Here is a 12,719-nt window from a genome sequence, read left to right on the forward strand (position 1 = left end):
TCATTGAAGAATTTGTTATGACTAGGAATACTTTTATTAATAACAACTCTGGAAAAATAAAAAAACATTAAAAAAAATTGAAATGAGGGCATATCATCTTGTAATATAGGAATCCAGGATCTTTGTTGTGCTCAAAATTATAATACATTTTTGAAAAACAAAAAATGAAAAGATGCTGTTTGGCTCATAGGAATTTTATAATAAAATACAATGCGCTTTTGTGTCATGAATCAGTGAACTTACTGCGAGTCACTACACCCTCCAACCTGATGATGTTTGGGTGATCAAACTGCCCCATTATTGATGCTTCAGCAAGGAAGTCCCGCCTTTGTTTATCCGTATAACCTCCTTTCAGAGTCTTGATGGCCACACAGATCTCCTTTTTGCTGGGGAGCCTTAGACGACCACTGCACACCTCTCCAAACTCACCTGTAAACAGCAAATTAAGGACAAAAAAACGTCAGTTTTCTGATCAATATTTTCCTGTATCATTTATTGTATCAGATTTAAGTATTTGAATTATTTTGTTGTTGTCCCTAATGGAGGGAGTCTTGCCTTGTAATTGTGAGTGGGTTACATGCTTTTACAACATTTTGTGCTGCGTTGATAATTTGCAATGTCCGAATTAGCAAATAAAGCTCTAAAATTCTGGGGGAGAAAAGCTGAAGTAATGCTCTCGGCTCATGCAGATGTCTATGCACCGTTTTAAGACTTTTCAGATGAAAATTGTGTTTTTGGTGTTCTTAATATGTTCTTGTGGCATTTTTCTCACGATAAAGGACATAAATTAAGAAAATTAAGCTCAAAATAACATTTCTGAATGTTTCTTTATACAGATGAAAAAAATGCAGTTTGAAAAGAGCGTATTTGTGACGTTGGTAAAACATAGAAAATACATGCACTCTGCTCCGAGCTCTCTGCAATGGGGAGGTGGAGTGGGGTTGCTCTGCAGCAATCTTCCCACCCACAACACAAAGCCACACTTCTAATGAACTGCTGCCACTCTGCAGAAACTATGTCCTAGAAAATGACACCCTTTTTTTTGCTGATTTTGGCTAATCATTACTAAAAAACCACTGGGAATGTTTTTAAAATAGATCAAAAGATGATAGGAGTGGGTCTTTGAGAAAATCTTTTGACTTTTCAACTTAAAGTCAAATGGAAAACATTTTCATAAAACTTGAATGTGTAAAGGGAGATAAACAACCACTATTACATTTCTCCTTAAGTCTTAAAGTTCTTTTAAGTACAATTAAATGAAAAATTGATTCAATAAAAGCATTGCCTGCTCTCGCTATCTCAACATGGAACTGCTAATAGAATCTAACTGGCTTTCATGTCACCTTGTCCACTGTTATCAATGCTTGCTGTTTTGTGAGCTCAATAAAAAGGACAAAAGGGAAGATTGGTACTAACTTGTTTTTTTTAAAAGGTCTTTAAAAGTAACCTGTGCACGACTCAGGGTTGTGCTTGAAAAGAGTGCTAACTATAATTCAAAGCAGGAGTTTATTTGGTGCTTTATTTTTGGCCAAAGTCAAGGTTCACAGATGTTTTTCAGGATTATTGTCTGACACTACTTTGTGCTTCTAAATCGGTGGACCTGAAACAAAATATCAGTTCATTCCTGAACAGACTGTAGTTGGAGTTTTTAGCTTTACCTTTAAGTCCAATTAGAAAGCAGCATGACTCAACTCGCCCTCTGACAGTTCAATTAGTGCTTCCCTACTGGTGGTGTGTGTGTCTGCGCTTGTGTGTGTTCATAGTTTACTTTATACCTTATGGTGTGTCCACATCAAAGGGAAACCTTGTAGAACATTTTTGGCCAGACTACAAAATCCGAATAAAGTATCTGCAAAGTATGCAGTGAGTGTGTGTCAAACCATAACATCCATATGTGTTGATGCTGAATGAAGTCAGAGCTGAGATGCGCAGATAGAGAGCAGTCTTATCCCACAGCAGCTCTGGATCAAAGAGCAAAGGTCAAACCCTGAACATGAAGGACCGGTGTCTGGAAGAACTTAATCCTGAATGATTAAAACCTGTCCCACCAAGGCACGCCTGTTCTCCTGTGTTCTGATTTCCTTTTTTTTTTTTTTTTTGTTCCTCGACAGTGGACAGGCAAACCAGGCATTGGCACCTTTTTATGTGGTCACTTTAAAGGAGAAGATTGTTGTCTAATAAGGCATGATTAAGGACAAAGTCCTTTCCTTTTATAAACAGAGGTAACCCACTTTGATGTGAAGGGCTGGCCATGTAAGCAGAGTGCAGCATGTGCTTTATGTCTCTTAACACAGAATCACCAATTGGCAAAAACATCAAAGTCCCGTTAGTGTGTTTAATGAAGACAGATGGGGTTGAAGTTTAAACGGAGAAAGAAGAGGTGTGCTGTATAGTGTTCAAAACCCACGCCTAAGTGGTACACTGACATGAAATAATGTTTACATCTTATGTAAAAGGAAAAACAAGAGATATTGTGGGTCAGCAATAGATGTATACAAAAAGCAAAACTGTATAATCAACTGGATCTAATTAGAGAAAACATGGTTCATCTTTTAAGCTATATTTGAAGGTATGTGTTCTTCATAACTCTAGCATATGGAGATGTTTAATAATATCTTTTTTTAAAACTTTCAAATCTTGAATGTAAAGATGTGTCCTACTATAATAATAATGGATATTCAGGAAAATCTTAATATATTTTGCAAAATATTACAATTTGACCAAAAGGATAAACAGGCTTTGGTATGACAATATAAATAAACTACAAGTCCCTTTGATTTGTTTGATAAAACAACATTTTGTACTGTGGTACTGTCCAGTGTGTAGTCAAGTAGCCAATTCTTGGGTCATCCTGACAGGTTTACAGTGTGAAAGGCTGATGCCACTCTGGAGACCAGTCTGCAGTAACATATTATAAGCTTTAGTCTTCATTTCTTTCCTGTGTGAACTTGACATAAATTATAATGCATTACTCTCTGTGGAAGTTTTCAGGATAGCAACGATAAAAGAAATAAAAGGAATAAAAAACAAGTTACATTTCAGCTTTAAAAGTGACTGTAGTTTTAGCTTTGACTGTGAAAATTTTGTTTTATGGTGAGGTATGATGCATCCATAAATAAACATTAATAGCCCCTACCTGCTCCCACGACTTTATCAATGGCAATGCATGAAGCGTCCAGCTCCTTGGCAAACTCATGGACAGCCTGGCTTGGGTCCTCATATGTGTGGGGGTCTATGTATGTCCTGATCCCTGGGAGGCGCACTGCAGCAGAACGGGAAAAGTGCAGCCGATGCTTAATAAAATTTACAGTCTGATCTGATGTTTTCCAAATGATTGATTTTTAATAGAGTTGATGCAGTAAGTTTTACAATTGCTTAAAACTGAAATTGTACAGAGCATTCAAGGAAATGTAAACAGAGCTGAATTTTTTATTGATCTTATTTTGATTTAAACACAGTGATGCAAATGCGATGATGACATAAACTGTAAACACACAGAAACATAAAAACAAATTATTCATCAACTATTTTCAAAACACAAAGAATGTGTCGTTAAAAATAATTAGCCACACTTCTTAAATCACACTTTCTACTATACTTTTAAGTTTCAGACAACTGTCTGCAGAATTACTAAAAACATGAATGAATGTAAAGCCAATAATAGGAAACATTTAGAAAAGTAAAAATAAATATTTGTAAGTGTAGAAACATTAAATTCTTAAACAGGTTTAGTTTGGATGTCCAACACTTTAACAAAGACCAAAGAAAAGTCCATTGTTATACATGTTTGTACTGTATATGTTTCAGTCATTTATGTCAAACTCTGACACTATTTATTTGAAGAGTCTTCAAGGTTGCGTGAGCGTCTGAGAGTTGTTTTATCACAGACTTGGATGAAAAGCCTACCCTTTGTGTAATAAAGCTATGTTTTAATAGCTCAATGATGCTAAAATTTATGCACTGCTCTGACCCATTGTAATTATTCATGAAGCAATGGGCAGAGGCTCTTCACTGCCTGGGGAGCTCTGAGGCTAATAACTAGGTGAAGGTTAAAGCTAGGACAATGGCAAATAAAAAAGACAAGGCTGGAGAGGAGAAAATGTAATAGAGAAGGAAATTTAAGCTAAACATATACCCATCTCTGACATTTCTTACCTGTCTCTTTTTTTAGAAGGCGGTGACTTACTCAGGTGGTTGAACTGTAAATGGTTTTCACAAGCTTAAGTGTTGAACTTTTTCCTGTTTGTGTGGTGTGCTGTGTCTACATTTGATTTTTGTCAGTATGATGACAACTAAACTTGGGTTTTAGGCTCTTTTTTACACAATACAGGAGAAACATCCAAAATAGGGAGAAATCAGAGTTAAACGGCAAACTTCTATGGACCCAAAATACCTGATACATTTGGTCAAATCTAGTTAAGACCGATATAATTTTTTCATCATTAAAAAAAAACATGTCACCACATGCACTGTATGGAGCCCTAGAGGGAAATCAAAGTAGAAACAACAAAGAAAATAGTACTCTTCTCAGGTGTGCACCATTTAGTTTCAGGTGTGCACCAGTTGGTTTCAGGTGTGCACCAGTTGGTTTCAGGTGTGCACCATTTAGTTTCAGGTGTGCACCATTTAGTTTCAGGTGTGCACCAGTTGGTTTCAGGTGTGCACCAGTTGGTTTCAGGTGTGCACCAGTTGGTTTCAGGTGTGCACCATTTAGTTTCAGGTGTGCACCACTTAGTTTCGGGTGTGCACCAGTTAGTTTCAGGCGTGCACCACTGAGTTTCGGGTGTGTACACTTCTTTACGACTTCACTGTAACAAGATACTTTTATTCCCTCCTCATGCATACCAGAGACCCAATGTACTTACAGTGACCATTTCCAAAGTGCAGCCTTTTCTCATCTGGATGTTTGGATTTACTTCGGCAGCAAACCCTGTCAACCCCGACAAAGAAAAGTTCAGAACCTGTACACTGACTTTTTTGGAGAGAAAGGGGATCTTTGTGTGTTTGTTATCCCAGGGTTTAAAAGAGAGTACTGGGAAAATAACGTACCCTGGATTTGTAACCTCTCTGTAAACACTCCTGAGTATTTACTTAAGGTAAAGACAGGCTTGTAATTATCACACAGATACACAAACACACACGTGGTCCCTTTACTCAGCAAAACTCTGAGTAAGAAATATTTGTAAAATAAAAAATGAAAAGGAATTTGAATGCAGCCTTTTTAAAATCAGAAATGAAAAGGTTTATATTTATATTTCTTTTGTAAAAATATCAAAACAAATCAATATGAATGGATACAACTAAAAACGAATAGCAAACAGCTTGCTGTCATTGAACAAGACAAAACACAAGCTGCGAAACCAGACCAGAGTGTGGACAGACCTGCCAATCAGGACGTAGAGCAGCACGGTGAGAAGGATGATGGCCACAGCGGAGGAAATGGCAATCAAAACAACCTGGCTGCTCTCACTGGAGATTGAAAAGGCTGCTGAAACACAGACAGCAGCAGCTGTGTTAGACTTTGATGACAGAACAAGTCAGTTACCAAAATCTTCGAGCAAAAAAAGTGGATATGTTTCGGTTTAAGACTAAATTTAACACATTGGTTAACACATTAATCCATTCAGTATATTCAGCTGTGATGTAAATAAAACACACTTTAGGGTTTTTTTATTTTCCAAATCAGTAAAATTGAAATCAAAATATCCATTAACTGAAAAGTATAAACAGTTTGGAGTGCTGCAAATGAACACTGCAGGAAAACATGTTGCATACATTTCACCTTAAATATTTGCTTTATTGTTGGAATTGTGAACAGAGTTAATCTAATTTGGGCAAATTGCAACTCTTTAAAATAGTTCTTGGATCATTAGCCGTTGGCACATATACAAATAAATCAGAGAATTATTTCAGTAACTAACATGGTTTAGAGCCAAATAAAACTATTTTGTTTCCACAAATACTATTTGATGTAAAAATGTAAAAAAAAACAAAAAAATCAAAAAAGTTGAGATGAACTTACAGTCAGGACTAGTTTCAAACTGGAAGGTGGTGCTGCTGGCTCCGTAGCCGGCAGCGGTGCGAGCTCTGATCTGAAGCAGGTAGGCTGTGTTGGGCTTCAGACCACCTAGGGTCACATTACAACCTCGAGCACGGAGGATGGTGTAGCTGGTCTCCTGCTCCTCCTGTACAACATCAGCAACAGAGTAAGAGATGAGCGAACGGATCATTCTTTAACATTTTTGATAACAAACCATCACAATAAAGAACTGCTAAATATTTTAAACGAGAATCATATGGACCGGAAATGAACAGTATCATTTTTGTTAAGAAGCTCATGACAGTTTCTCTTCTCCTTTTTCTTCTCCTCAACTGAAAAATGACATTCTTCACTTTTTACGGTTCCTGTCCGAGTAATGAAAGATTTACACAGCAGGTCTGAAATCAGCACACTGTTGGCAGATGTTAAAGCCACAAACCAACACATGAAAAAATTCTCACACAAGGTAACATTTTTTAGGGAAAGAGAAAGTTACCATAAAATTGAGTTGTTTGTTTTTTAACTTATGTCAGCAACAACATAAATGCTCAAGAAATACCACCATCTTCTTTTTAAACAAATGGATGATTTCCTTCAACTTGATTCTCAGCAAACTTGAATTTAAAAATGTAAGAGTCATTTTGATAAGTTTTCTGTTTGTTTGTTAAAATTATTTACTTTGGATTGCGGGGAACATAATTGTCTTTTTTGAGCATTTAATAGTTTGTTTACTTGATTGTGGTCTGGATGTAGTGTGATTGGGTTGATGATGTTTTAAAGCGTCAAGCCGGCTGCAATCAACAAAACACCTCGCACCTGAGAGCGATGCAGTCTTTCGACCGTCCCTGCTGACGTTACATTACAAGCCAATGTTTGCCAGTCAGATCAAAACCCATAAACGAAGAAAGTAAACTCAAAAGCAAACGATGTATTGAAGAGCGAGAGTGCCCCCCCCCCTTTTTTTCACATTTTTCCCCTCTCTCTTCCCTCTGTTAAAAAAAAAAAAAGAAAATATATATTTAAAGCATAAAATGTAACAAATAAATAAAAAAAATAATAAAACAACTAAAAGGGGTTTATACAAATATACACCCTGGTTATAATCAGCTCTCATCTGTTTCCACAGTTGTTGGACAGAACAAGTTAAAAAAACAAAAAGAAGTCAGAGAGTGTTTGTTCAAGGGTCGGAAAGTTAGAGAAAAAAATAAATCAGTTTAAGCTTTTTAGTAAAACTTACTTTACAGACACAACTGTCAAGCAAGAATTATCATACGTATGAGGGCCATATAGGCAGGGGCAGATTTGAAATAAAAAGGTGATTATCAGCAAGTATGAACTTTTGAAAACTGACTAAACTGCCTGTTAACTGGCAGATCGAAGAATGTCTAAAACAAATCACACAGCTGGAAAAAAAACCTGAGAAAAAGAAATGTTAAAGTTGATCAATGCATGATATATCAGCAGCCTTTCACAATGGTAGAAGATGGACCGGATAACATTAAGTATCAAATTGAAGTACAAATAACTTGCTTTTTTTATTTTATTTTTTTTTATTTTTTAGTTGTGTTGAAGTCAAGAGAAGTGTGAGTTTTGCTCATGTGTATAAACACATCCAAAAAGAAATTTGACGGTTACAGATAAATGGATCTCAGTTACGGTGCATAAAAACCATCAAAAATGCTCTATAGGTAAGGTGAAAACAGACACACCACACAGAAGTCTCTCTGTTTGGAAAACCATTCAGTCACTTCTACAAATCTCTAGCATCTTTTCTCTGTCCAGCGACCAAGACATGTGATCCCCCAAAAAAGTAGAATAGGTGCACCTATATGAAATCCGTAGTTATGTGTATATACATATCTGCACATTTGCAGAAAACGCGCTGGAACGACCTGCTGGAATTTAAAAAGGCCTCTTTGCTGGACTCTGCCTTCAGAATCCAAACAAAGCTGTAGCAAATTATAGCTTGTATAACAGACGCAGTCCTAGATGCACAACAGAAGTCTTGTAAATACACAGTTTTGGTGAATGTCCCTTTTGTCTAAGACTAAATAAACTGCTACATTTAAAATAGCTTTGAAGGCTTCTTTTAAAGATCAGGATGACTAAGTGTCTAAAAACAGTCACAGGAATTAGTTTTCACAAACTTTTTGCTGCACTTTAAAGGACCTCATCGGTTTATTTTATTTTATTCAGCAGGTCAAAGAGATGAGAACATACAGATCATGAAGACAACCACCTAGCTTTTACATGGAAGCTCTGATTGGGAATTCACCTACTATTCCCATATATGTAGGTAAAGGAACAACATTGAGACATGTTTTAGTTTGTACGAATGGGAACAATTTCAGGAATAAAAACATGTCAGAAAGTGACTCTTGGACAAGAGGCAGAAATTTTCTTCATCCAAAAAAAAAAACAACAAGAAAATTGCTTGGGGTTTATGGTGAAGTTTCTTCGTAGTGCTCATCTAAACATCTAATGCTGAAAAAAAAGTCTCAAAAGTTTTCTAATATCCTGTTTCTTTTACAAAATAAGCGTTCTGGGTTTGGAAGCTGAAATTAGTACATTTTTCTTGTTGAACAAATAACTTGTGTACCAAGGATTTAATCTACTTTTGTTGGTCTTGATTTTATTATGACACGAGGATGTTGAATATTCTAAATTGAAATAAGTCAGATTGGAAACACTGGGGAGTTGTTATTCGATTATATGACTGTGCACTCAGTAGATAGATTAAATGAGAACATCCCTTTCTTATTCAAAGCCCAGCATTTTGATCTTAGGGAGTGTGTTTTGTGCACATGCTCCTCATTCTGTTTATGTGTATATCCAATTATGTCTCTGTGTGTTTACGAATGTGCTTTTAAAGCTCTTTTCCTCAAACGAATCACAATGTGGTCGTGGAGTGGAGAATCTGGGGTGCATTGGCCTTGCTCCTTCTCATGCTAGGGGCTCGCTTGCAAGCGCTGCATGGGACATGAAACGGATCTCCAGGCTTTTCATCTTTTTTCTTTCTGCAATGGAAATCCAGACTGTTTGCATGCTGAGAAGAATCCTTGAAGTCTGTTTAAGAATTTCATAAACTTTCTTCCCTCTGTAGCTTTTTAATTTTTTAATTTTTATGTTTATATTGTTTTTGTTTGTTTACACCTCAAATGTCTGACCCAACATTACTGTCCAATATGTTTTGGTCTTGTCACACTTTGCAAAATATGAGTCAGCAGAGAGCAGATTTTCAAGCGGAAACAGGCTTCCGGCGGCCTACTAATGAAGAAAGTAAAGACCACTGTTGGTCTTCGAGGAAACTGATCTAGGAGCATGCTCATATTCTCACACACCAAATCTGCCAGTGCGATTAAACCCACAATCTATGGTTGATTTCACAATCAAATGTCAGCAATAACACAACACTGGTGCTAAATGGCGATGTCATTCATTCTGCACTAATTTCCCTTGCAGAGACATGAGGGACCCTGCAGATGCATTTATGGTACGCCCATAAAACCTGTCTCTATTAATGAGGTAACTGCAGAGTAGAACAGCGTGACAAATGAGAGAAGAGATAGAACCAGGAAATGTAAAGTGAAAATGAGCAGGATGAGTAGAGAAGAACAGCAACAGAAAGACAAGATGATCAAAACAGGATTTACGGTTAACTATAAATGCTTGCCTTACTTTTTATCAATGGTAATCAGAATATTTCCATGGAGTGCCTTTGTGTTCTGTTACTACTGCATCATTGTTTTATACATTAAGAATGCATTTGTGCAAAAAAAGTTGTGTAGGATGTCTTTTTACATCTTACAAAGTTGCGTTTTTAGCAAGTCACAACTCTTTGGTTGGTGATTTAGAGTGATCTTTCAAACTTATAATTGAAGCTTTTCACACACATGAGACTTTTTGTTTCTTTTGTGGTAACAGGACACAGGATCTTGTTGCAAAGGCTTTTAATTCAAATTTTTTTTGGTCTATAACCTCTGAGGATGAACTGGGAAACAAAGTTAACTAAAACACGTCTTTTTTCCAGGACAGCTGGACTATTGCTAAGAGATAAAGTTAGCCACAGGACACAAACCCATGATTAAAGTAAAAAGTTATTTTAACAGACACATTTATACAAAGTAGCACTCCCACCTCACAGTAAGAAGGCCCTAGTTTGAATCCCGGCTGAGTCCTTTCTGTGTAGAGTTTGCATGTTCTCCCGTACATACTGTGCATTTATGTAGGGTATGATGCGCAACAAAGTGTCCGTTATCAGGAATTATACCATATTCCGGGTGAATACTCGATTCTGATTGGCTGCTGGGTGTGCATTAAAAACTGATAACGCACAGTGATAGCCGCACGCCCCAAAAAGAAGTTCCAGTCACCTATGTTAAATCTTCTGTATCACTGCGCCGGCTTCTTTAAAACAACGTTTTGCTTCATCATCTGGACAAAAACAAGCGGTAAGCGGTTAATATTCTCTCTGAACTGATGCTTTATTCAACCCATCGGGACGATCAGCATATATCTCGCTTTATTTCGCCGAATCTTGACTGCAGCCGTGGTACGGCGCCTTGTCACGCACAAATAGACGGCTTTTTGTGAATAAAGCGATCCATATCAGAAAAAAAACAAGAATTAGGGACCAAAAACTGGTTAATAATTATTTCTTTTGTAAGTGACCATAGTATAAGCGGGTTAATGGCCTTTGAAGTGTGCATTATCACCTTTTAACGCACTTCGCGTCAGACGGTTCAGGCTTTCACGTCGTGTGTTAAAAAGTGATAATGCACACTTCGTCGGCCATTAACCCTTACTTAACGGACAACACAGAAGCGTTTTGTGTTAGTTGCTTGTGGCTGAGCCGGCACCGAACCTGACTGCAGTTGCAAAGGAAAGCAATATAAATGCTGATTGTCATGATAGGTTTATGTGACAGTTTGCAGAGCTACTGTACATTAAAACAATGCAAAAGGCTTTAAAGCGGGTGTGTATGTGTAAAAAGTTTTGATAATTTTCTTTTCTGAATTTCTTTGGACTACTTTTTTTCATCCGTCAGATGACTTTTAATCATGGTATCATATTAAAAGGACTGAGCCTGAAGAAATCTTAACTCCATATGACCCAAAATCTGTTTGCAAAATGTCCCAGCCCTACTCGGCTTCAGTGTGGACATGAAATTCAAGCTTGATCAGCATGATGCATGAACCCAACAGCACATGGGAAATAACGCACATGTTTGGCAGTGTGGGTTTGGAAGCTATTTCCACCTCTCTTTAATGAATCCTTGCAAAAACTTGCAAGGCTTATTCATAAACTGAAGAGTAAATGAAAAAGAAATGTCCTTAGTATATTCCTAAAATGTGGAACTACAATTTCTAGGATTTTTTTTTTCAATCAAGGTCTTTACACCAACCTTTTCATAATACTTGATCTCATAGTCGAGGATGATGCCGTTTGGTCTTTCTGGCTCCTGCCACGCCAAGGAGACGCTGTTTCGAGTTGTTTTCTCTTTTCGGATACCTGATACTGCCGAAGGAGCTGGGCAAAAAAAGAGAAAAGAAAAGAGATGAAATGAAAAGTTAGAGCAAACCAAGATTCTGTGAAAGTTCAGTCCTTGGCATTAAACTGCAGCAAAATTCCCTGCAACCCCTAATTTGCTTTGTTGCTTAGTGGAGCCATGCAGAAGGCTCTGACCTTGGCAAGCAAGAATAACAATACAATACACTGTAATGTAAAACCACTGACCTGTTCAGACACAACACCAACACAAACCTCTTATACCAATCGATACTTTCAAAAATGTTGAGCTTACTCCAAAACCAAGATCATCTAACAATTTCAATTAAAGTTCTTTAATTTTCTCTTAGATGATAATGTCCATCATGTAGGGTTCATTTTTTTAATGACACTAATAAGAAAGGCTGAAAATGGCTTTTTTTTTCTCTACGCAATCTTTGCTTTTTACCAAGTATTCCTTTATAAATCAGAAATCTCTTTTATAGAAAAAATATAAAGGTGAAGACATTCTTGCATGGTCTCTTTCTTTTAAAGCTGTACTAATCTGTTCAAATATAAGTTTTTTTTTTTTAAAGAGATCTTAAAAGGATCTTTCTTGTGCTTGTCCAAAAACTCTTTACAGCCCAGATCAAAGGGGACCTGACAAAAATCAGTTTAAAACTATTTTATTTTACTCAGAATTTAATCCAATTCTTTCTGCAGAATGATTACAGTGAGCAATGAAAAAAAAATGTTTACAACTTCAATTTATAGACATGGTATGAATTATAGGTTTTTAAGTGCATAGTTTGAGTTTGAAGTGTAAAAACAAAAAACAAAAAAATAAAATCATCTTAAGCCACGATAACAGCCCGGGGACATGTTGTCATGTTGTAATTTATACCTGTAGATTGTGGTTCAATTATATTTAATTAGTGGTGAGATTAGACTGATTAACCACCAAAGCTGAGCAGGAACAGAAACATTTTAAAAATGCAGAAGCAACCTCTTAGATGCGATATTGGCTAATTACATCGAAAATTAAATAAAAACAGGTCTGCTATCACAGATGAAAAACAAACTCAACAAGTTTAGACAGTTAAAACTTGACATTCTTTTATACGATGCAAGCACGCAGAGCTTGTATTGCCTCAATTGCATCATTTACTATCATGCAACAGTTTGGCCGTTA

The 12,719-nt window shown here is 36.7% G+C and overlaps 1 protein-coding gene across 6 annotated transcripts in view; it reads right to left on the bottom strand.

Moving 5' to 3' along the window:
* Positions 1–12,719, bottom strand: part of epha3 (EPH receptor A3) — a 96,065-nt gene that overhangs the window by 18,333 nt on the left and 65,013 nt on the right. For 4 of the 6 annotated variants that reach the window (XM_011489641.3, XM_011489639.3, XM_011489637.3 and 1 more), the window contains 6 exons: positions 11,445–11,569; positions 6,023–6,185; positions 5,383–5,488; positions 4,866–4,930; positions 3,137–3,262; positions 244–429 (listed from right to left, as the gene is read on the bottom strand). In XM_011489641.3, the coding sequence (XP_011487943.1) occupies positions 244–429; positions 3,137–3,262; positions 4,866–4,930; positions 5,383–5,488; positions 6,023–6,185; positions 11,445–11,569 (771 nt within the window). The remainder of the gene's footprint in view (positions 1–243; positions 430–3,136; positions 3,263–4,865; positions 4,931–5,382; positions 5,489–6,022; positions 6,186–11,444; positions 11,570–12,719) is intronic. The other 2 variants (XM_011489638.3, XM_004081693.4) reach the window with 1 other exon arrangement.

This window comes from Oryzias latipes, chromosome 21 (assembly GCF_002234675.1).
Source record: "Oryzias latipes chromosome 21, ASM223467v1".
NCBI classification, from domain to species: Eukaryota; Metazoa; Chordata; class Actinopteri; order Beloniformes; family Adrianichthyidae; genus Oryzias; species Oryzias latipes.